Source organism: Pteronotus mesoamericanus, unplaced genomic scaffold (assembly GCF_021234165.1).
Source record: "Pteronotus mesoamericanus isolate MK-2021 breed Mesoamerican mustached bat unplaced genomic scaffold, CSHL_Meso_final contig_82, whole genome shotgun sequence".
Taxonomy (NCBI): Eukaryota; Metazoa; Chordata; class Mammalia; order Chiroptera; family Mormoopidae; genus Pteronotus; species Pteronotus mesoamericanus.
Window position 1 is genome coordinate 11943027 of NW_026555265.1, and position 22543 is coordinate 11965569.

The 22543-nt window shown below is 40.9% G+C and overlaps 1 protein-coding gene and 1 non-coding gene across 3 annotated transcripts in view; one reads left to right on the forward strand and one right to left on the reverse strand.

Annotated features, from left to right (window-relative positions):
* The window catches only part of PLOD2 (procollagen-lysine,2-oxoglutarate 5-dioxygenase 2), a 90749-nt gene extending 76052 nt beyond the window's left edge, over positions 1 to 14697 (reverse strand). For both annotated transcript variants that reach the window (XM_054585165.1, XM_054585164.1), the window contains exon 1: positions 14434 to 14697. In XM_054585165.1, coding sequence (XP_054441140.1) covers positions 14434 to 14542 — 109 coding nt within the window. In that variant the 5' untranslated portion in view covers positions 14543 to 14697. The remainder of the gene's footprint in view (positions 1 to 14433) is intronic.
* On the forward strand, positions 9450 to 9553 carry LOC129080047 (U6 spliceosomal RNA). The gene has a single exon (XR_008530135.1). It is a non-coding gene; the product is annotated as a U6 spliceosomal RNA (small nuclear RNA).
* Positions 14698 to 22543: the final 7846 nt, after the last annotated feature.

Sequence of the window (22543 nt, forward strand, 5' to 3'; positions counted from 1 at the left end):
CCACAGGGGCGTCTTTCAAAACAGCACACAAACTGTTTATGAGCTTCTGGCCTTTAAATAAGTCAGGAGTACATGACTTATTTAAAGGCCAGAAGCTCATTAAAGGTAAGTTCACACAGACCTTTAATTCACAGTTAGAACTATCTAGCCCCTTTCCTGCATGGAGAACCCTCCCTGGCTCTGCATATAACAGAAAACACACACTCTCTTCTGTATCATCTCTGCAGTTGCCCTGAGGCCTGAAGAGCAAAGTAGCATCTTCCTCAAACTCTTAAGAATATATTCAGGATGAAAGTGGGATCAGGGCAGCTTTCCCTGTCATTCAAAGCATGATGGACTTGTACCTAAACTTAAAGCACCACGTGATACAAAGTGAACCTCTCCTACGATGGAGCACAACCATGGTTGGCATCATAGTCACAGAGTCCATATTTATAAATCTCTGCTGATCACCACGGCAACTAGCTAAACCTTTCACCCAGATGAAAGCAAATCCAGTAGCACACACGGTCTCAGTGTGCACATCCTGCCAGAGTCAATGCACGCCGCGCCGCAGGCCGAGAGTCACAGTATGGCAGGAACGACCGGGACATACTACTGATTATAGTTAGTAGGAAAGGTTACGTCATCAGTTACCGTAACCCAGGTCAATAAATCCCTAGACTGGAGCCACTCAAAATGTGCTTCTGCTTAGGGCATGGCAATTTTACATAAGTAAAGTTCCCCTTCACCAGCACTGGTGAAGGGCAGTGGCTGCTAGTTCAGGTTTTTCTGAATGAACTGTCTGAACTCATTTAGATCACGAATTTTATAATTTTCTAACAAGCTGGCAAGCAATTTCACCCCTTTCCCCACTTATCCTCTACCCTGTCACCTCTTCACTCTGAATAAAACTCATTTTCAAAAGGATTTTCTACAATTTGAGTATGGTTTGAAACTAATCTAAATGTAGACTTTTCTGAACTTAAGAAAAATCTACATTTTGCAAGAATTTCAATGCATTTATAGAAAAAGTGCTACGAGTGTCATTTGTAGTCATTTCTTAAGTTTATATGTATGGTTTAAAGTGAGCTTCTTAGTTTATCTTTTACTTCAAGCTGTAAAAATCTGAGCTACCCATTCAGCCCTAGACAGCAACCCCCACCACGGCGCTGCTGGATCTGGTGAAACAGCCTTTACATGGCTGGATACAGAGACAAGGGGCTTGGCTGTTTGGGACTTCATACCCTATGATAAAACCCTATGCTTACACTAGGACATAAAAAATATTAACTACTTTTTATTAAATAGTAATACAACTTTAAAAAATACATTTCAAAAAAATAAATTTTTCTTTAACCTTACCAACTCTACATGAGAAACATCAACTCTACGGGAGAAACATTGGCTAATGTTTACTTGCTTATTCAATAAATCACCATTAATCTCCAAAAACAACATTCAGACTAAATGGTTGTATGATTTCTGGCAATCTTACACATGTAAAAGTAACAATAGTATATATTTTTAAAATTAAGCTACCCTATACCCCTCCAATTGTTTTATTTGAACTGCTTCCTTCATTTTACATACCTCTACAAACAGTAGTTAAAAAAAAAAAAAAAAAGGCCAGGAAAAGCGCAAAGGCAGTGGGCACCACCAGTTCCTCCAAGAACTGAGTCTAAGGCTGTATCAGTCACTAGATGTGTCCCATTTTAGGAACACAAGCACCTGCAGGAAAAAATGCCACCAAGACAACGCTGAGCAATACATCAGAGAAAAGTGCCAGTTAAAAGGCATTCCAACTCTCTTCTCTGTTCTTAAGGTCTAACAATAATCTCCAAACTAAACACATTCGCTTACACACATTAATATACACAAAAATGCTGCTTCTCTCCTATAAACTGATTTTATTTAGTGTATTAAATGCAGTCATATTTTAAGGATATTTGCCCTGGCTGGTGTGGCTGAGTGCATCGAGCACCATCCTGTGAACCAAGGGGTGGCCGGCTAGATTCCCAGTCAGGGCACAGGCCTGAGTTGTGGGCCAGGTCCCCAGTGTGGGGCTCACAAGAGGCAACCACACTTGATGTCTCTCTCCATCTCTTTCTCCGTCCCTCCCTTTCTCTCTAAAAATAGATAAAATATTTAAAATAAATAAAGACACTTAATACAACTAAAAGGTACATCTAGGAGATTTGATAACACTTTCAGGAACAATTTGGGGGAGGGCCTAATTTTTAAATTGCACATTCATGGGGAAAAAAGTTCTTAATTTCTAAAGACTTATCAGCATCATTTTTGTTAAGCAATGTGTCTTAAACAGTCAGGACTTAAACAGAGAAATATAAAGTTTTTTTTTTTTAATTTATAATGTTTAAATGTACTCAGGAGTACATGACTCCTCACAGAAGACAGAAAATCGCTTCATTTAAACACCAGACTGTTTTCTCTTGTCATATTAAACCACTTGGAATATTTTTTAAATGTAAATTTAATTCTAGTTATTCTTGGCCGTACTTTCTTACCTCTAAATCAAAAGTTAATTAGGAACAAAGCAAAACCAGAGTCTGTCCAAACCCAACTCCTGAAAGAATAACTAGAATATTAAAATATGAAAAAACTTTGTATCTGTGCTTCCTTTGGCCTAACAAATGTATAGACAGGAAGTTTACTTAAGGCCTCTTTTCTCACTCCTGCAGCATATTAGCTCTACTACACATCCTGACACTTAGAATTCAATAAACATCAAATAACAGAACTGTAAAGATCATAAATCACAAAGAAGTCCATAGAGATGAGGTAATTGGCTCAACACTGGTGAGTGGCAGGGCTGGAACTAAGACCCAGGTCTGCTGATGCCCAGATGTCTCTGCTCTTCCCTACATGCCTGGTGGCTTTGCCGTATGTTTCCCTCGGATTTGTTTAGCTTTACATACTAGTGATTTCCCCTGTGAGTATCTTAGGAGTTCAGTGTGGAGCAGAAACTGAGCCTGGAGTGCTTTTTATTTGTCTTCTTTTTTTTCCTATTTTCCCTCTGCATTAGGCAATTCAGAACACAGACTAGTCATTGAATAAATTCTTGCTGAATAAATTTTGAAATATTGTTATACTTCAGAGTATTACACAATGGGAATTATTCTTAGTATGTATTTGTATCTAAGAAGTTAGGACACTGTTAGTTACCTTTAGAGAGAATATGAATTGTGAGAGAATTTTTAAAGTTTAGTTAATGAAATAAATGTAGATTCATGAAAGCAAATGTAAATTACAACTCAAAACCAAGAATTAAAGCAAGACCAAAAGACTTATAGGCAAAAATACATAAAAACTTTCACCCATGAAACAAAGCATTGTGTAATGGCTAGGGATATGCTGATAGGTTCCCACGGAAGTATAAAACTTCCCCTAGTTCCCCTATGTCTAGGAAAACACTGTCATGTTTGTCCTCTACTACTTACACACAGTATTTCTGACAAGTATGGGAGTATTTTTGTTTCTCCAACACTGACCAATTCTCCCACACCAACTGGGTGTCCTGCAGTTCAATTCATTTCAACCAGAGTTAGTCCAGACCCCACAGGTTAAGATCTCAGTCGCACAAAACTGCCCCTACTTCAGATGCCAGTCATAAGCGGTAGATCCTCGGTTACCCACAACTTCCGTATGACCTGGTTACAAATCAGAGGTTCTCAAGACCCTCTCCTCAGGTCCAATAGTTTGCTGGAGAGGCTCACCAGAACCCAGGAAAAGTTTACTCACTATTAACTGTTTATTACAAAGAATATTTTAAAAGATACAAATGGCTAGATGGAGAGATGCATAGAGGAGGTCTGAGAGGATCCTGAATGCAGGAGCTTTTGACCCCATGGAGTTGGGGTACACTACCCTCCTAGATTACAAATGCATTCAACACCCCAGAAGCTCTACAAATGCCGAACTTCAGAGATTTCTATAGAGACTTCATCATACAGGCATGAACAATTATTTACTTATTTTCTAACCCCTCTCCCCCTTCAGAAGATGGTGGGTAGGCCTGACAGTTCCCAGCATCTAATCTTTCTAGTAACCAGCCCCCATCCAAGAGCCAGCCAAGAGCTGTCTCATTAGAAAAAAAAAGATGCTCCCATCACCCAAGAAATTACAAGGGCCTCGCCCTGACCGGCCAGGTTCAGTTGGTTGAGTGTTATCCCACAAGATGAAAGGTCACCCCTTAGATCCCCAGTCAGGACACATGCCTGAGGCATGGACCTGGTCCCCAGCTGGGTGTGTGCAAGAGGCAATCAATTGATGTTTCTCTCACACATCGATGTTTCCCTCTGTCTCTTTCTCCCTCTCTCCTTCCCCTCTCTCTAAAAATGAATAATTTTTTTAATTTACAAAGGTGTTAAGAGCCTTGTATCAGGAACCAAAGTCAAAGAGCAAATATTAGTGAGAACTGGGAGGAGAGATCAAACATAAAATTTTTATTATTTCATAACCGGTTAATACCTGTCCGCCCATGGACTTCCTGGACTCCAAGCCTGAAGAAGAAAGAGCTGTCTGTGTAAGAGAAAGTGATGGGAAGTGAGGAGTGGGATGGAAGAACAGAGGAAGAAAAGCTGAGCAGGACAGAGCCTGTGAACTCCGCAGGGTGCCAGCTACCCAGGTCTCTTCCTAAAGTCAGAGTAAAGTACAAACTCTGTGTCTCTACTTTGTAAGCCTGTTCATTTCTTTGCTTTGGTGGTTTTCCAGTTGCAGGTTTTTTGTTTTGCCCTTGGTTACCTAGTAAAATCACTGTTTAAAAAATTCCAACTCTGTTTAAAGTAAACGAAGAAGAAAAGATGAATTGTCCTTCTCTAGACATGGCTGACAGGAATTTCAGAGGGTCTGGACCAGCAGGGCATTCTGGTCACAGTTGTGGCACCCACCGCGGGCCAGGAAAGACCCAGCAAGGCTCGAGCAGGAGAGAAATGGCCTCTGAAGACAAGGGGGCCTCAGAGCTGGCTTAGGCATGACTGGAAAATTCCATGAAAGGGTTGGTTCGCCCTCTGCATAACAGCTCTTTAAGACTTCCTAGGTGATTGAATTGGGGCATTTTAGCCTGCCTGCAGATTGGTAGCCACCTTCTTGGTTTTTAAGAAATTATTTAAATTCTGTATTTGCTGGATTTTTTCTGAGGTGCAAAAATAGCTGCTGGTGTTTAGTATACTGCTAGAAGTAGGAAGGAAATGATTACATGTTTAAAGAACCAGTTAGAGAATACATTTAAAATACCTAAAAGTCACTGGCTCCCTTCTTAGCCCAGTGTATTGCACCTAACACCCTAAGACCCCATGCAAGTCTGGCTTCAAACCTGCAAAACAGCCTAGTCAATGTCAGCGCCGAGCTCATGGGACACGGGCTCTGGGGTGGGGCTTGATGGTCACTGGAATTAAGAAGCACTGGAATTAACTTCTGGGGCATTTGCTAAACAGTGTCCCAGGATTAGAAACCCAAAATTGCCAGAATTCCACAAACTTCTTCCACTTGCTTTTGTGCCTACAGAGGTGAAGCTGTGAGGCAAGATGCATATTCAATATCTCCTTAGAGCCCTTGAGGGTCTGGGACTGACCGGGGTGCTGGTGAGAGTGATGGAATTGCATGTGTTTGAAAGGCCCTCGGTGCGTAAGAATCTTTACCGAACGCTGTCCACAGCACAGGTGGGCAGAACCACAGCACTTACTTCAGAGGGAAACCTTCTCTTCCTCTCAGGAAGGAACTTCAAAACATAATAGTAGTAACTAGAAAATAAGTACAATTCCTTCTAAAATTTTGATAATGTAACCCTAAAGGAAATGAGCAGAGGAGCTATTAATGTAATAAACACCAGGATGTCTTGCACATGCAAAATAACAAAAGCAATAGTAAAATCAACATGACAATCAAATGAAATTTAATTTTAACTCTGGCCCACTGAACCAGGTTTGTTACAAACACTTTTATTGACCATTTAGCCCCTCATTTTAGCTGTATGTCCTCCAAAACTTATTTGAATTTAAAGTTTTATATAGTATATTTATAGTAATAAGCATATTCTTTGAATTATATTGAAATTTAAATGTGAAGGGTTTTTTCCTTTCATTTCTAGTGAGAACTCTGATTAAAAATACAGTGCTTCTTAAAAAATATGAGCCCAGCTAAAAGGGAAAGGATAATCAGATATAGCTAGCAGACTCTGCCTGTCTTGATAGTGACTGGGAAGTGTCCACGTCACCCAGAAACTTGCACAGAAACTATTACTTCCTTGTCAGAAGAGTAAAAGTCAAAAAGAACAGTAACAGAAAAGACTTCAGTGTTGACTGTGCTTGAAATAAAAGCAAAGATTGCTAACTATTTAAAGTTTTCTCCCTAATTAGCCCTGACTGCTGCGGCTTGGTTGGGCGTCCTCCCGCAAAGCTAAAGGTCGCCCGTTGATTCCTGGTAGGGTCACATGACTGCATTGCAGGCCAGTCTGCAGTTGGGGTTCATGCAAGAGGCAGCAGATCTGTTTCTCTCACACATCGATGTTTCTCTCCCTCTCTTATTCCCTCCCTTCCCCTCTCCCTGAAAATAAATAAATAAAATCTTTTAAAAAATACAAATATAATAGTTTTCTCCCTCATTAGACAAAATTTAATTCTAAGTCCATACAAACAAAACATTAAACCAAATTTCTTGTAGCAAAATAGAAACAAAGTATACTTCTAACCTAATGAATTAAGCATTTTTTTCTCACTTAACTGCATCTCCGGTTAAGAAATAAATTTAAGAAAGGGGAGAAGTATCCATATTTTAATAGTAATGAAAAAGTAACAATAAGATTGTTATTTTCCCAAAACTGCTACAATATGCTACAGATACAATTAAGGCCTGAAAAATGCTTTCAACCTCGTAATTAAATACGTATATATACCAACCTGAATTGGATTTTTTAATAAATATTTATACTTAAAAACAAAATTGATAACAGAAGTCAATTTCCCTCTTTTAGCACACCCAAGAAAATATGTAATGAAAATCTTTCCTCTCGGTAGAAAAATGATAAACTTCTGCTCTTTGACTTTTGTTTTAAAGTTACCCTGAATGGGAAACATTGAAAGTTATTTGAAGGTCCTCTACTTTTTTATTATAAACAGTATTTTTTGAAGAGGCATTCTTGCGATACAGTCAAGCTCTACAGTACTAGACCATCTTCAGTAGCACGATTACAAAACAGGAGGCAACAGATGGGCCTTAGGCTAGTAAGCGATATAAAGATAACAAATCATACTGTTTGTCGTTCTACTGTCCTGGAAGACTATTTCTTGGCTAACTAAAATCTCAAAAGCTCTGAAAATTAGTTTTATTATTTCACTTTAGTTAGTGAGGTAAGCACACAGTGCATGCAAACTACGAAAATATAATAGAAAAAAATCTGTCACTTTAAAAGCAATTAATTTCTCGGTTTAGCATAATTTACAATGAATGTTGAAGAATAAAAGTACTCGTTGATAAATGTGCTAAAAATTTCCTCCCAGGAACCTAGCCCCAAATTTATAACCAAATTACTAGATCAAATTTCTAAAACACACACACGCTCTGAGGAAGAAATGTGCATGTTCTTTCCAAATGGCCATCAGAATGTTTTATTCATTTTTGATCATAACTACATTATTTACACCAAAGTACATGTCTACTTAACATTAATCTCTGTGTTGAAAATGTTGTAGCACAGAAGCTCTATATTTGAATTCAAAGGTCTAAAATGAAAAACAGACCTCTTCAAAAGGTACAAACTTCTCTAGGGATAACTACAGTTAACACTGCTGCGTGATACATAGAAAAGTTGTTAAGAAGAGTTAATTCTAAGAGCTCTCATCACAATGAGAAAATGTTTTCCCCTTTTTTTTTCCCCTTTTCTTTCTTTTCCTTTTGTCTATCTATATGAGAACATAGATGTGAGCTGAACTTAATGTGGTAATCATTTCACACTATATGTAAATCAAATCATCAGGCTGTGTAACCTTAAACTTTAAAAAATAAATCAATTAGTAAAAGGCCTCTCAAATGTCCAGGGCAAGGTGCTGCTGTCCAGAGTTTGGCTCTTTCCAAAGGAGCAGCAGGTGCGCATGAGCCACAGACTAAGTGGGAATGTCATCTCCTATGGCATGGGTTGGCACAATTTTTCTGTACAGGGCCAGATAGTAAACAGTTCAGACTCTGAAGGTCATACAGTCCCTGCAACTACTCAATTCTGCATTCTATCACCAAAGCAACCACAGATAATATGTAAATGAATAAACGTGGCTGTGAGCCAATAAGACTTTATGGACCCTGAAAATTGAATTTCATGTAATTTTTGCATGTCACAATATATTAGTTTTCTTCTGCTATTTTTCAACCATTTAAAAATGTAAAAACTGCCATGGCCGACTAGCTCAGTTGGTTAGAATGCCATCAAGATACACCAAGGATGACCTGGCTGGTGTGGCTCAGTGGATGGAGTGATGACTTGTGAACCAAAGGTCACTGGTTCGATTCCCAGTCAGGGCACTTGTCTGGGTTGCTGGCCAGGTCCCCGGGGGATGGGGGGAGGGCGGGCTCAAGAGGCAACCACACATTGATATTCCTCTCCCTCTCCATTTCCTCTCCTTTCCCCTCTCTATAAATAAGTAAATAAATAAAAGATACACCAAGGTTGTGGGTTCAGGGCACATACAAGAATCAATGAACCTAGCTGGTGTGGCTCAGTGGCTCAGGGGGTTGTGCGCCAGCCTTCAAATTGAAGGGACGCTGATCAGGGCACAATTGGTGGCCTGAGAGAGGCAGCAACAATCGGTGTTTCTCCCTCGCATCAATGTTTGCTTCCCTCTCTTTCTCCCTCCCTTCCCTCTCTCTAAAAAAAATAAACAGATTCTTTTAAAGAACAAACCAATGAATGCATAAATAAGTGGAGCAACGGGTTGATGTTTCTCTCTCTCACTTTTCCTTCCTCTCCCTCTAAAACCAATAAAAAAATTACAAAAAGAAATGTAAAAACAGACAGTAGCCAGCCGTGTCTGTCCCTTGGGATTTGGCCTGAGGGCCACAGTTTGTCACCCTGGCCTAGGACACAGTTTGCCTAAGGTTTGTACCTATCTCCCCACTCCTGACCATTTACATAAACCTACATAGTCTGTGCTTTCTCTTTTAGCAATACATTCTTTTTGCTTCTTTAGGTCTCTCATGCCCAGTCTGTTTCTTTCCCATAGGCCCCAAAAGTGCAACAGAACAATGAAGAGATCAGGAAAGATACGGAGCTTAGCTGGAAGAAACGGCACAAGCCTGTCTGGAATAGCTTTGCAGCTATGCGATCTGCAAGTTACATAACTACTCCAAATCTCATTTCACCATGTATAAAGAGAGGATCATGATATCCCAACCACTGGAATGTATTTCTGAAGGTGACTCAGAAATGAGCAAGAAAGGTAGAACAAAAAATAAAACATGGAGTGCTCGCTCCAGCAGTGCATATACTAAAACTGGAACAATACAGAGATTAACATGGCCCCTGTGCAAGGATGAGACACATATTTGTGAAGTGTCCTGTATATTCAACCAAATACATATATAATTTTATATCTGTAAATTTTATAATTGTATATATCCTACACATATAAAACACCACGGAGAAGAGTTGCCAACCACAGTTCAGAAACAAGGCCTTACCTGATGATTCATTGGTAAATTGCTAGACAATGGTAGCGTATAAGTCCTGGGGTACAGAAAGGAAGCTCAGTGAATTTAATTAAAATCCTGGGAAAAGCAGCAGCTAGCAATCTCACTGACTGCATGCCATTTTTCATGTTTCTCTAGGTGGGCCAAAAACTAAAGAAACATAAATTGAGACTCTTCTTTGTGTTCAAAAAACAGGGAAGGTACTGTGAAGAGCACAAAGATGACTAAGACTCAGTCCTTACTTCTAAGAATTTATAATTTATTAAACATAAACATTTATTATACAAAGCAGTTATGATTTGTATAAACCAGCTGCCTTAAGAAGTTCAAAAGAGAGCCAAACAAAAGATAGTAAGAGGAAGAATTTCCTAGGAGTTAAATTTAAACAGAATTTCAGGAACAGGCAGACACAGAAATTTGAGAGTACAGTTGCCCCTTGTATCTGCAGGGAATTAGTTCCAGAATCCTCACAGACTCCACAATCCACGGATGCTCAAATCCATTATATAAAAGGGTGTACAACAATGTATGCAAAATATTTCCAAAAATTTGGAAATTAAAGCAGTCTTTTCTTGTAAAACAAACAAAAAAATGTATGCAGTCAGCCCTCTGCACCTGTGGATTCCTACGTGCAGATCGAAAATACTGTTCCCAGTCCACAGTCAGCTGATTCTGAGGATATGGAATCCTTGGATATAGAACCCATGGTTACAGAGGGCTGACTGTAGTACAGGATTGTAGGATATGAGGATTCTTAATGCCACTAGACATTACTAAATTGTTCTCCAAAGATGTTGTTCCATCAACAACAGTCTGAGAGTTCTCATCCTTACAGCACTTAGTATATTCAGAGTTCATTTTAAAATGCTTTAGCCAATATGATGGGTAGAAAAGGGTATCTCAATTTAATTTTTATTTCCTATCTTCACATTGTCTAGAGCTGTTTCATATGTCTGTGTTTATACTATGAAATAAAAGGCACAGTCTCTTTAATGCTAATGAATCGTACTAATGAATGTGACTAGAGCCCAAGACGGAGAAAGTGCACAGAGGACAGCCTCTCTCTCTTCCTTCCAGGGGTTTCTCCAGGACCTTGCTTTCTCTCTCCACCCCATAAATTGCTGGTTTACATCAGCAGATAGGGACAAACCTCTCCTTTCCTCCTTCAATGTGCCAGAGTAAATTAAAGAGTTTGTAAATGAACATGGTTGAAAAATACTGGTCTCAAGAGAAACATCTGAAACCATTTCCTCCATTTTTGCCCAGAACTTGGTTTCTGCCCAATTTAGATTATGAAATAGTTAAGGTGCCTTACAAAACACACACAAATTTTGATTCTGGTCTGGAGACCCGGTTACTAATGTTTGGTAGGAATATAGCCACTCCTCTCCTCTCATCTGGAAGGTAGAAACAGGCAGGAAAGATAAACCAAGGTAAGAACCTGATTTTTTTTTTACCCTCATTAGGAGGGTGTTGTCATGAAAGCTCCCATGGGGATAAAAGAAAATTTTAATTTTCTTGAAATTCCTATAAAAAATTTTAGCAGAAAAATTATTTTTACCAGAATCTTGTTTAGATTACTTCCATGCTAAGAACAAAGTGGCAACCGAAAAGAAATAAAAACAGCACACAGCAGAACACTCAGTAAATATAACAAAAAGCAATGTTCTCAAATCTGGTCAATACCCAGCATCAAAGCTAGAAAAGAACTATATTCCAAATTCTGATTAATGTGCTTCAACTAGCACATTCCCTACTACAGTGGAAAAATGGAAAATCACTAAAAATATTTGCTTTAAAAAAAAACTTGCTATTATCATTCCAGCAACACTCTAATGCTACATTGCTTCAAATACACATAGGTTTGTCTAATCCAGTAATTTTCAACCCTTCAGAAGACATTGGGCCAATTTTCATTTTGAGAGTTTTCTTTCTCACACCTGGAGGATGGTGCTCCTGGCATCTTAGTGGGCAGAGGAGAAAGATGCTGTTAAACATTGTACAATGAACAGAACAGCAGCCACAATCAATAATTATCTGACTCAAATGTCAATAAGGCCAAAAAACTCTAGTCTAATCTATTTCTTTATGGCTAGCTGGAACATGGTGACAAACACAGGGAGTTAGAGACAATAAGCACTTTACTTACAAACCTATTAAGCAAGAAAACTTAAGAGTCTAAAGTTTGCTTGATATGTACTGGGTAAGCCAAAAAATCCATCTGATTTTTTTCCACAAAATAAAAGACGCTTTTCATTTTCACCAATACTTTTAATTGATTTGGATATTTTGAGTATGTTGGCTATCTCCCACTATTGACTCCTAGTGGGTAGAGGCCAGGGGTGCTGCTAAACATCTTCCAATGCATAATACAGCCCCACAGCAAAGAATTATTTGGCCAAAATGCCAGTAGTACTAAGAAACTTCGCAAACCACTTTTGCTTGTTTGATCAGTCACAACACCTTCTCCATATACTGCACAAGTGCTTTTTTGTGTGTTTTGGTTGTGCTTTTACCTTTACACCGATATGACAGCTGTCACAATACAATCTAACATATTTGTTTTGGGTGAATTAAAGACAAGTAGGCACTACTAGAGTAATAGACTTTTTGGCCAACCCAATACATACATAAATATAAGTTTCCAATTTAGTAATTTTCAATTGAAATATTTTAGGGAGAAGGAACAGTCCAGGAGTCTAGCCATGTTATCAAGCAATGTACAATCTATATTTATTAGCTTATCACACTGCCTACACGAAAATTCATAATCAAACCGTCTACTGCTAGCTCTATTACAATTTAATATTTGTCCTGCATTTAGGTGATAACATAATTCACCATGCCTACCCACCAAAAGCAACTAGTCCTTAGATTTCAGCAGTGGGTTTTATGTAGTCATTTTCTAAGGAAATCATTCACATCTGAAATTCCCTTTCTCTGATGTTACAGTGCATTAAAACTTTATTGTCCAAGTACATGAAATTGAAAAGCCAAAGTGGGAAGGAAAGATGATTTGGACTGTACACTTAAAGGCAGCAAGGAAGAAATGCCTTCTATAAAAAGTAAAGGGTGCTGGTGATTAAGAGAAATAAAATAGACAAAGGCAGAAGAGGTTCCTCTAAAAGTGCAAAGCCCTTAGAGGTTATTTTATTTCCCACTAAGTTTCCTCGGGTGTTTTGCAAAAAGTCATTTTCCTGGTGAATTTTTTTTTAATGCCTCCATTTCCAAGTTTGCAGAATGCTTTTACTTGTCTATTTTCTAGCTATTACACTAAAAGAAAACTTCAAAGTTAGGGGAAAAATCAGTTCAAATTTAAAGGAACTATACAGGGTTCAGAAATCCATTTCAGCCCTTGCCAGGTAGTTCAGTTGGTTAGAGCATCCTCCCAATACTCCAAGGTTGCAGGTTCCATCCATGGTGAGGGAGGGCACATACAAGAAGCAACCAATGAATGCATAAATAATTGGAACAAATCGATGTTTCTCTTTCTCTCTCCCTCTCTAAAATGAATACATATTTTTTTAAAAAGAAATCCATTTGAAAACCATCACATATATCTGAAAGAAAAAAAAAGCATCATGTTAACTGACAGAAATCCATTTGAATGCCGGTTTCTCAAGCTAACAAAGTAGGAATGTAGAAAGATGGGAGGCTTAGCCATTGAAGTTTTCTGAAACGCTTAAAGATGAAGGCAAAACTATTGCTACATGGATTAGCTAAACTCTACATCAAATTCAGCTTCGGAGAGTAAGCCTGAAATAGAAATTTCTGTCTTTGTGTTAAGCAAAATTCAAGCAGAAAAGTGCCCTACGCACTTACAAAAAAAAAAAAAAAAGTACCAAAATGATCCTAATTTTTTTAAAAAGTATAGTAGGGCATTTATATGCAAGACCTAATTTTAGACAATTGAGCAGAGTTAAAACACAAAAATGGAAAACTCCAAGGACACCTCATATGTGACGAATGGCAGCAAAATATGTTTAGACAAACATATGGTGAGACTGTCTTTAAATCTAGCTAAACGTAAAAAGTTTTGTTTTACATGAACTTGTCTCAACTATTAACTGCAGTTCCAGCTTCTGAAAACAAGAACCGGCACCAGGTTTAGGAAAAGAGTGGCTAACGGGAGAAGCTGTGTGTCCACAGTTTCCCCTCTAAATCCCCAAGGAGGAAAGCTGCTGCCTAAAGGTACTGGGTAACTAGGCAGCCTTACTGAAAACAACCAAGGTTTTGAGCGTTGTTTTTGGCAAGAGTTAGGTGTTACCGGCTGCTTCCTGGGGCGCTTGGAAGGAATGTGTCACCATCAATCAGAAAGTACACTGAGCCCCGTGTTTAGGTCACAGAAGGAATACTGCCTCGTCCAACACGGATAAATCATGCCAAATCAAGGAGGAGAAAGGAGAGTTGCAGAGAAGGTGTTGGTACCCAGTGCCCTGCAAGACCAAAAGGGAGCCCGGACTTGGGCAGTACAGAAACTCCTGCGCTGCCAGGTTACTGAGAACTCCAGAGCCCGGGGAGGGCCGTGAATCCCACTCCCTGCGGGACCCACACCTCGGTCCTGGGGCAGCGGGGCCGTCACCCCACTCCCATCAGCAGGCCTGGGGATCGTCAAGTCTGCACTCACGTCTGCGGTGCTGGGGAGGAACGAGTTCTCCACCTACTCACCTGGCAAGCCCCGCGCCAAGGGATGAAGGATGAATGAACTGCCCCCCACGACAAGCCTCATGGACGGGGGCGGGCCGCGGGAGTGCTCACCTGTGGGGATGCTGGAGGGCTTCTCCGGGTCCGCACCTAAGCAGGGTTTCCAGGGCTGGAGGACGAAGACCAGCCACAGGAGCTGAGGTTTCACCATGCACACCCCCATCTTCGGCCCCTCAAGGGCCCGCGGGGGCTAGGACACCGCACGACCCAGCAGCCGCGAGCTTCTCGCGAGAACCCGGAGAGCCTCTGGTTCCGCCCCGAGACAAAGATTGCGGTGCTAGCTAGCCAGCTAAGTGCGTGCAGCGAGCCCGCACCCAGAATCAGGCCGTCGCGGAGGCACTCTGGGCGACTTATAGGCTCTCCGAGTGGGAGGCGACAGGGCGGGCCGCGCCGCGCCCCTACTATTGGCCGCGGCTGACCCCGCGCTCAGCTGCGTGCGGCCTGGCGGTCGCCTCCGCTCTGCTTCTCCGCCGCACGTCTGGGATTGTTTGCTCAACGCCGGCCTTTTTAGGGAACTGTCTGCGGCTACGTGTAGAGGCTCACGAAGGGCTCTGGCTTGAACCGGGAAGCAAGCACTTTAATTTGGGAGTGGGCCTGAGAGAACGGGGAGGAGCCGTCGGCGTCTGCGGGCAGACTGGCGGGCCTGCGGCGCTCCCCCTCGCTTACCTCTGCTGCCCCAGCACCAAATGCTTCCTTCCCATTAGCCTCCAAAAGCGAGACTTAGCCCTTCTCTGGCCTTGGATACTACCTTGTCAGAAGTGGCTGAAAGTCCTCAGCAATCTGGGCTTAGTGGCACCTAGCCAGCGTTGAAACAGATCCTCCACCCCCACCCCTGTTAAACTCAGGGGTCACATATCTTCACCCAGCAAAACAAAGACTCCGTTTTTATTACTCTGTAAACTGAAAGTTTTTATTGTCCCATGAACATTTCTTCCTCCTCCTCCAGTGCCAGGAGAGCCGTAGACTCTCTCCAGTAATGGCTTGTAAATCCTGCAGAATTGGAGCCCAGCGGTGTAACCTGGGGCTGTGCCTTACAAGATCGTCCTTCAGTCCACATGGAAAATTACTCCCAGAGATGTCTCAGTCATCTCCCGGCTCCTTGGCGCGTTCTCCTCTGCTTGCAGTTTTGATTCCTGTCTAAGCACATTTCATTTTTCTGTATTACTTCTCATAACATTTTAGCTAGCCCAGTGTTTAATCTGTTAGGATGAGCAGAGCAAAATACAATTTAAGGCGAAAGCGTGAAGATAGAGCCTTACATATTTCGTGACATGGGCTGTCTTACGGGACAAAAGGAATCAGACTGGCAGTACGGCAGTATTTTGTAAACTACTGATATGAGCCAATACCATTTACAACGCTGAACCTTTGAAAACAAAACAAAAAAAATTATTGAAAAAGATATATTCTATTACCGCATTTTGTCTCAAATTAACATGGGATCTAGATAAGATGAACACTAAATGGTTGCATAAAAAACAGGTGGAAAAACGTGAAAAGAAATGTTGCCTGGTGTGTGACATTTTAGAAAAAGAATCATTTCCTGTGCCCAGAACTAAGCCAGTTGTTACTGTGTTTTGAAGGTTTGGTCTCAATATTTTAAAAGGAAAATTGGAGAAAGTTCAGAGAAGAGTAACAAATAATTAAATGGAAAGTATGACCTGTGAGAAGAATGAAATGAGGTTTATTCAGCCCAAAGAAGAAAAATCTAAGAGATGGATGCCTTAATAACACCCTCCAGTGTGTGGCCAGCATCACTCTTTAAAACTAGGCAAAAGGTAAATAACATTAGTCCTCTGAGTCTGAGGGCTCTGCTACAAATGGCTGGTCTTTTGGCCAGATCTCAGCCTCCAGAATTCCAAACTTGTCTACTGCACTTGAACTCTGCCAAATTCCTTGAACTTGACTTCTTGCTTCCCTGGTTGCCCAGTATCTTTCAGAATTTGAATGCCTACAACCTAGCTTTTTGCCCTCCCTCATGCCCTCGTGCCCTCATGCACATTTATGGCCTCTCCACATCACAAGTGTATGTGTGTGCGCTTCTACTGCAAAACCTGCCAATCATTTCAGGTTACCATAACATTCACCCTACTCTATTGAGAGTCACAGGTCAGGATAAGAATTGTATAAAGCAAGTGTTTCTTTGGGGTTTTCAAAATAGCCAGACACATGTATCGCCATCTGAAAGAGCCTCAATTCTGAAATAAAATCCTTCCTGCCTTCTTGTATTTCCAGCTGTCTGCTGAATATCTCTACTTAGACATTCCACTAACACGAAGTCCAAATGTCTTTAACTCATCAAATCCAGAACTCACTCACTTTCCTCATCTCTGTTAATGATACTGCTGCTTTCTAACTCACATTCCCTCATCACACACACCGCTTAGCACCAAATCCTGTCCTCTTTTCCCTTCACATTTTCTCTCCATCTATTTCTTTCCATGCTCACTGCCACCTCACTAATATACTTCTGAATATACCCTAATTCTGTAGTTTGAACTGTTTCCTTCCTGTAATCTCTCCCTGCCCCCAGTATTATAACATTAGATACCACAGGTAGATTCATCATACTCAAATATCCTTTCGATTACTTCATCCCCATACTCAAAGATTTCATAAGGAATTTGGAAACAGTTCAAATTCCTTAACATAGAATTCAAATCTTTTTGCTACCAAATATAATCACTACTACCTATATACTATATCCAACCAATCTAGTTTGCTTAATTATCTCACAATGGCTGTCATTTTCAATCTCTAGAGTTTAAGCAAGAATCACAGTCTTCAATTGGGTTCTTCCAGAGGCCAATACTGAACCAAGACTTAAACACCAGCAGTTTGTGCCATGGCTGGTGTCGCTCAGTGGACTGAGCACCGGCCTGGAAACCAAAGGGTCAAAGTTCAAGTCCCAGTCAGGGCACATGGCTGGGTTGCGGGCCAGGTCCCCAGTAGGGGGCACACAAGAGGCAACCACACATTGATGTTTCCCTCTCTCCTTCCTTTCACCTCTCTCTAAAAATGAGTAAATAAATTAAAAAAAAAAAAAAAAGACTAGCAGTTTGTTGGGAGCTTGAAGGAAAAGGGTACTTGAACATGAAGTGATAAAGGAAAGATAAGTTAGCCAGTAATGGGTACAGTACAAATCTACTACGGTAGCTGACTAGAGTTTGCCTTATTCATGTTGTCTTTCTATCTAAATCTCTCCAAACCTCTCCTCCTTCCTTCATTGGGCTAACTTCGGTCAGACTCATATACCGCCTCCTACAGGAAGCCCAACTTGAGTACCTCACCCTACCCTAGGTTGAGGCTGGCTTAGGTATCCATGTTCCATGCTTTCTAACTCTTTAAACAAACTTCTCTAGGTTTTTTTTGACAGATTTTTATTAGTTTGTTAATTAGAGGAGGGCAAGATCTAATTTTTTGCATTATTGTATACTAAATAACTGACACATAGTAGCATGTATTCATTCATTCATTTGTTCATTTAAAAACCATTGTGTACCTGGGGGCTTCCGATCAAGATGGTGACCATAGGCAGATGTGGTTTGCCTCTTTGCACAACCACATCAAAATTACATCTAAAATATAGAATAATCATCACTCAGAAACTTCAGATATCAAGTTGAAGGTAGTCTAACAACTACAGAATTATAGAAACCATACGCATCAAAACTGGTAGGAGGGGTACAGACAGAGCATGGGCTAGTCTCTCACCCACATGTTGGTGTATAAAAATTTAGGAAGGAGCAAGTAGTCCCAGCCCCACACTAGACCCCCCAGCCCAGAGGTCCACTGCCAGGAACATAAGTTCCCACAACTCTGGCTGCAAAAACCAGTGGGGATTGAGTTGGTGGAAGAAACTTCTGGAGCCAGCTCCTCTTAAAAAACCCACATGGACTCACCTACTCAGACTCATCCACTATGAGTTCTAACACCAGGGTAGGAGCTTGAAGGGTACCAGTGACGTGCTGGGAGAGGCTGAAGGGTCTAGTGCTAGAGCAAGCAGAGGCCATTGGCCCTTTTCTGAGCCCCTCACCCCCCTTTACAGAACCACAGAGCTGGCAGGCTGGTGCCATATTTGAGACTCCATCAACCAGGATAACACTGTTTGATCCAGATCCACCTTGGAGATCCCCAGAGACTCCACACCACACCACACCATTTCTGGGCCCACCCAAGCTGCTTATCGATATGAATAACTGATCTTGGATCATGTTTCACAGCTTTCTAAATCCTATCAAACAAACAACAGCTGGTCTCAGGGAGCTCAAGGCTGGGCACTAGCAACAGCCAGATTAGTTTCACAGCTTGGCACCATCTGGGAATCTCCAAGCCCAGCACAAGTAGCAGCCTCCTCAGATTGCTTTATAGCTCAGGAAGGGCGCCACTGGGGCAAAACACAGGTAACAGCTGATCTTGGCCTGTAGCACCCAGAAAACCCCAGGGCCAGTGCATCCAGTGGACAGCTGCAGACCATGTCAGAGTACCACCACACTGCCCTTGCTCGGCTGATCCTCCACGGAGGGCAGAGGTTGCTACTAAATGGTCACAGCCAATAATTGCAGCTCACTGGCCTGGGTAAATTCCTTCCATTGATCTGCCAACAGCAACCAAGGCTCAGCTACAAGAGGAAGATGCACTCAGCTCACATGAAGGGTGCACCTCAAATACCCAGCTTGGGTTATACCGGGAGGCTGTGCCACTGAACCCTACGGGACACCTACTACAATAGGACATACTACCAAGACATGGAGTCAAAGCCGCTCTACCTAATACATAGAAATACACACAGGGAGGCTGCCAAAACAAAGAGGCAAAGACACATGACCCAAATAAAAGAACAGATCAAAACTCCAGAAAAAGAGCTAAACCATATGGAAATAAACAATCTATGAGGTGTAGAGTTCAAAACGCAGTTTATAAGGATGCTCAAAGAACTTAGTGAGGGCCTCAGCAACATAAAAAAGATCAGTCCAAAATGAGGGATTCACTAATTGAAATAAAGAACAATTTACAGGAAAACAACAGTAGAGCAAATGAAACTGAGAATCAGATAAATGATTTGGAACATAAGGAAATAAAAAACAACCAATCAGAACAAGAAGAAGAAGAAAGAATCCAAAAAAACGAGGTTAGTATAAGCAGTTTCTAGGACAACTTCAAGAGGTCCAATATTCGCATTGTAGGGGTGCAAGAAGCAGAAGAGAAGAAACAAGAAATTGGAAATCTGTTTGAAAAAATAATGAAAGAAGACTTCCCTAATTTGGTGAAAGAAATAGACATACCAGTCCAGGAAAGAGAGAGTTCCAATCAAGTTGGACCCAAAGAAGACCATACCAAGACACAACATAATTAAAATGCCACGAGTTAAAGATAAAGAAAGAAACTTATAAGCAGCAAGAGAAAAACAGAGAGTTACCTACAAAAGAGTTCTCATAACATTGTCAGCTGATTACTCAAAAGAAACTTTGCAGGCAAAAAGAGGCTGGGAAGAAGTACTCAAAGTGATGAAAAGCAAGGACCTACAACCAAGATGACTCTATCCAGCAAAGCTATCATTGAGAATGGAAGAGCAGACAAAGAGCTTCCCAGACAAGGTAAAGCTAAAGGAATTTGTCATCACCAGTCACTTATTACATGAAATGTTAAAGGGACTTATTTAAGAAAATGAAAAAGATTAAAACTGTGAATATTAAAATGACAATGAACACAACTATCAACAACTGAATCTAAAAAAAAAAATAAAAACAGCCCTGGCTGGTGTGGCTCAGTCTATTGAGTACTGGCCTGTGAACAGAAAGGCTGTTGGTTTGATTCCTGGCCAGGGCACATGCCTGGGTGAGGGCCAGGCCCTCAGTAAGGGGTTTGCAGGAGGCAGCCAATTGATATTTCTCTCCCTCTCTTTCTCCCTTACTTCCCCTCTCTAAAAATAAATAAATAAAATACTGTATTGAAATATTATTTTACAAAAAATAAAAATAAAAACAAAATAATTAAATAAACAACCAGAACAGGAACAGAATCATAGGTTTGGGGATCATTTGGAGGGTTATCAGCTGGAAGGGGGAAGGGGAAGAAGAGGGAAATGGTGTAGGGATCAAGAAGCATAATTGGTAGGAACAAAATATACAGTGGGATGTTAAGAACAGTATAGGAAAGGGAGAAGCTGAAGAACTTAAATATGCACCACCCATGGACATGAACTAAGGCAGGGTGGGGGGCAATGCTGGAGGGAAGGGGAGCACTAGGTGGAGGGGCCCAAGGGGGCAGGGAATGGGACAGCTGTAAGAGCATAATCAATAAAATGTACTTAAAAAAATAAAAAATAATAAACATTGTGTGCCTACGTACCTACTATGTGTTAAGCACTGCTCCAGATGCTGGTAAAACAAATATATCGAAAAAACAAACATCTCTTTTTATAGTTTTTACTCTTATATAATGAAAGAGATAAATATATAATGGTGAAAGTGGTAGAGAGAAAATAAATCAGGAAAGTTAACTACAAAAGAACCAAGAAAGAGTAGGCTGCTGAAAGTTTGACTACAGGGTCCCTGAAAGGCGTCACTGAGAAGGTGATGCTTAAGAAAATACCTGAAAGTGGTGACAGAAAGAAGTGGTTTCTGAGGCCAGAACATATAGGAAGTGTTAAAACTGAGGAAGGGGGCAATGAGCAGGAGTTCAATGCCTATAAAATGTGTAGGAGATGAAGCCAGAGAAGTAAAAAAAGAGGGAGGGATAAACATATGCAGTGTGATTCAGGTAGAGCCTGGTAACAACTCTGGCCTTGAGAACATTAGGCTAAGTGAAATAAGCCAGCCACAGAAGGACAAATACTGCATGATTCCACTTATATCTAAAATAGTCAAAGTAACTCATAAAAGCAGAAGAATAGAATGGTGGTTGCCAGTGGATGGGGGGAGGATGGGAGAGGGAGCTACTAATCAACTGGTATAAGATTTCCATTATGCTAGATGTATAAATTCTAGATCTGTTATACAACATTATATCTTTAGATAACGCTAATGTATTAACAACACTTAAAAAGTTGTTCCTACCACAATTGGGGGAGAGAGAGGGCCATTGGGATGGTTATAAGCAGACAGCAGCGACTTAATCTTATGTAAGGTTTAAAAGGGTCACAGAGTCCAGATGCTGGGTTAGACTAAGACTAAGGGAGATGCATGAGAAATTTAAACACAAGGCCTGATACCAACTTGGAGGTTAATGCAGTGGTCCAGAAGATGACGGTGGTTTCAGCCTGGCTGGTAGAAGTAAAAGCAAGTCAGTTTCTAAATAGATTTTTGAATGTACAGCCAACAAAATTCGTTGGTATGAATGTGGGTGTAAGAGTAAATATTCAATGAATATTTGTTGAATGAATGAGAGATAAAGCCTTGGGAACGTGTTAACAGTTCTGGGTGTAGAAAGTGAGGGAGAGGTTAAATGAAATAAATGAGGAGAGGCAAACTACCAAGAGCTGAAACTAAGAGAAAACAGACTTTTGTGGGTGGGGGCAGGGCAGTGGAGGGAGGGAGCAGGGGCTGGAGGAGTCAGAAAAGAAGACTGACAAAGTAAGGCAATTACAATTCTATGGAAGAGAGACTTGGGAAATAAGAGGAGGCATGAGAAAAAGCCACTGGGGATAAGAATTTGAGATCAGGGTCTTAGATGGGAGAAGAAACTACAGCGCCTGTAAGATACAAACTGGAGAGAGGGTGTGGAGGACACTGTGAAGCAGAGCCTCCATTCTGTGACTCTTCCTTTTAAATCAGGCCTCTCCTGCCACTGTTAGTGGGTGGCCTTTGAATTGCAGGTAAGCAAGTTTCCACCCAGGGGAAGGTACTGTCTGTACAAGTGTATGAGAGGCTTATAGCATATACTGTGAGTCCCAGCACTTTTTTCTTTAATATTTTAAGCCACAACTTGAGGGGAAAAATTTCCAAGGTGACTTTTTCAAGAGTAGGATATCCAAACATAATTGGTATGAGAAAATAAAAGAGAACTGCTTAACATATGATAAACAAAATAGGTTTCTTCACCCAACATATGCCAGGGGAGTAAATCTCAAAATGCTTCCTAGAATAACAATTTTGCAGCTTCTTCTATGTATTTGAAATTGAGGAAGGGAGGTAAGGAAGAATACAGGAGGGCGGAAGGGTGG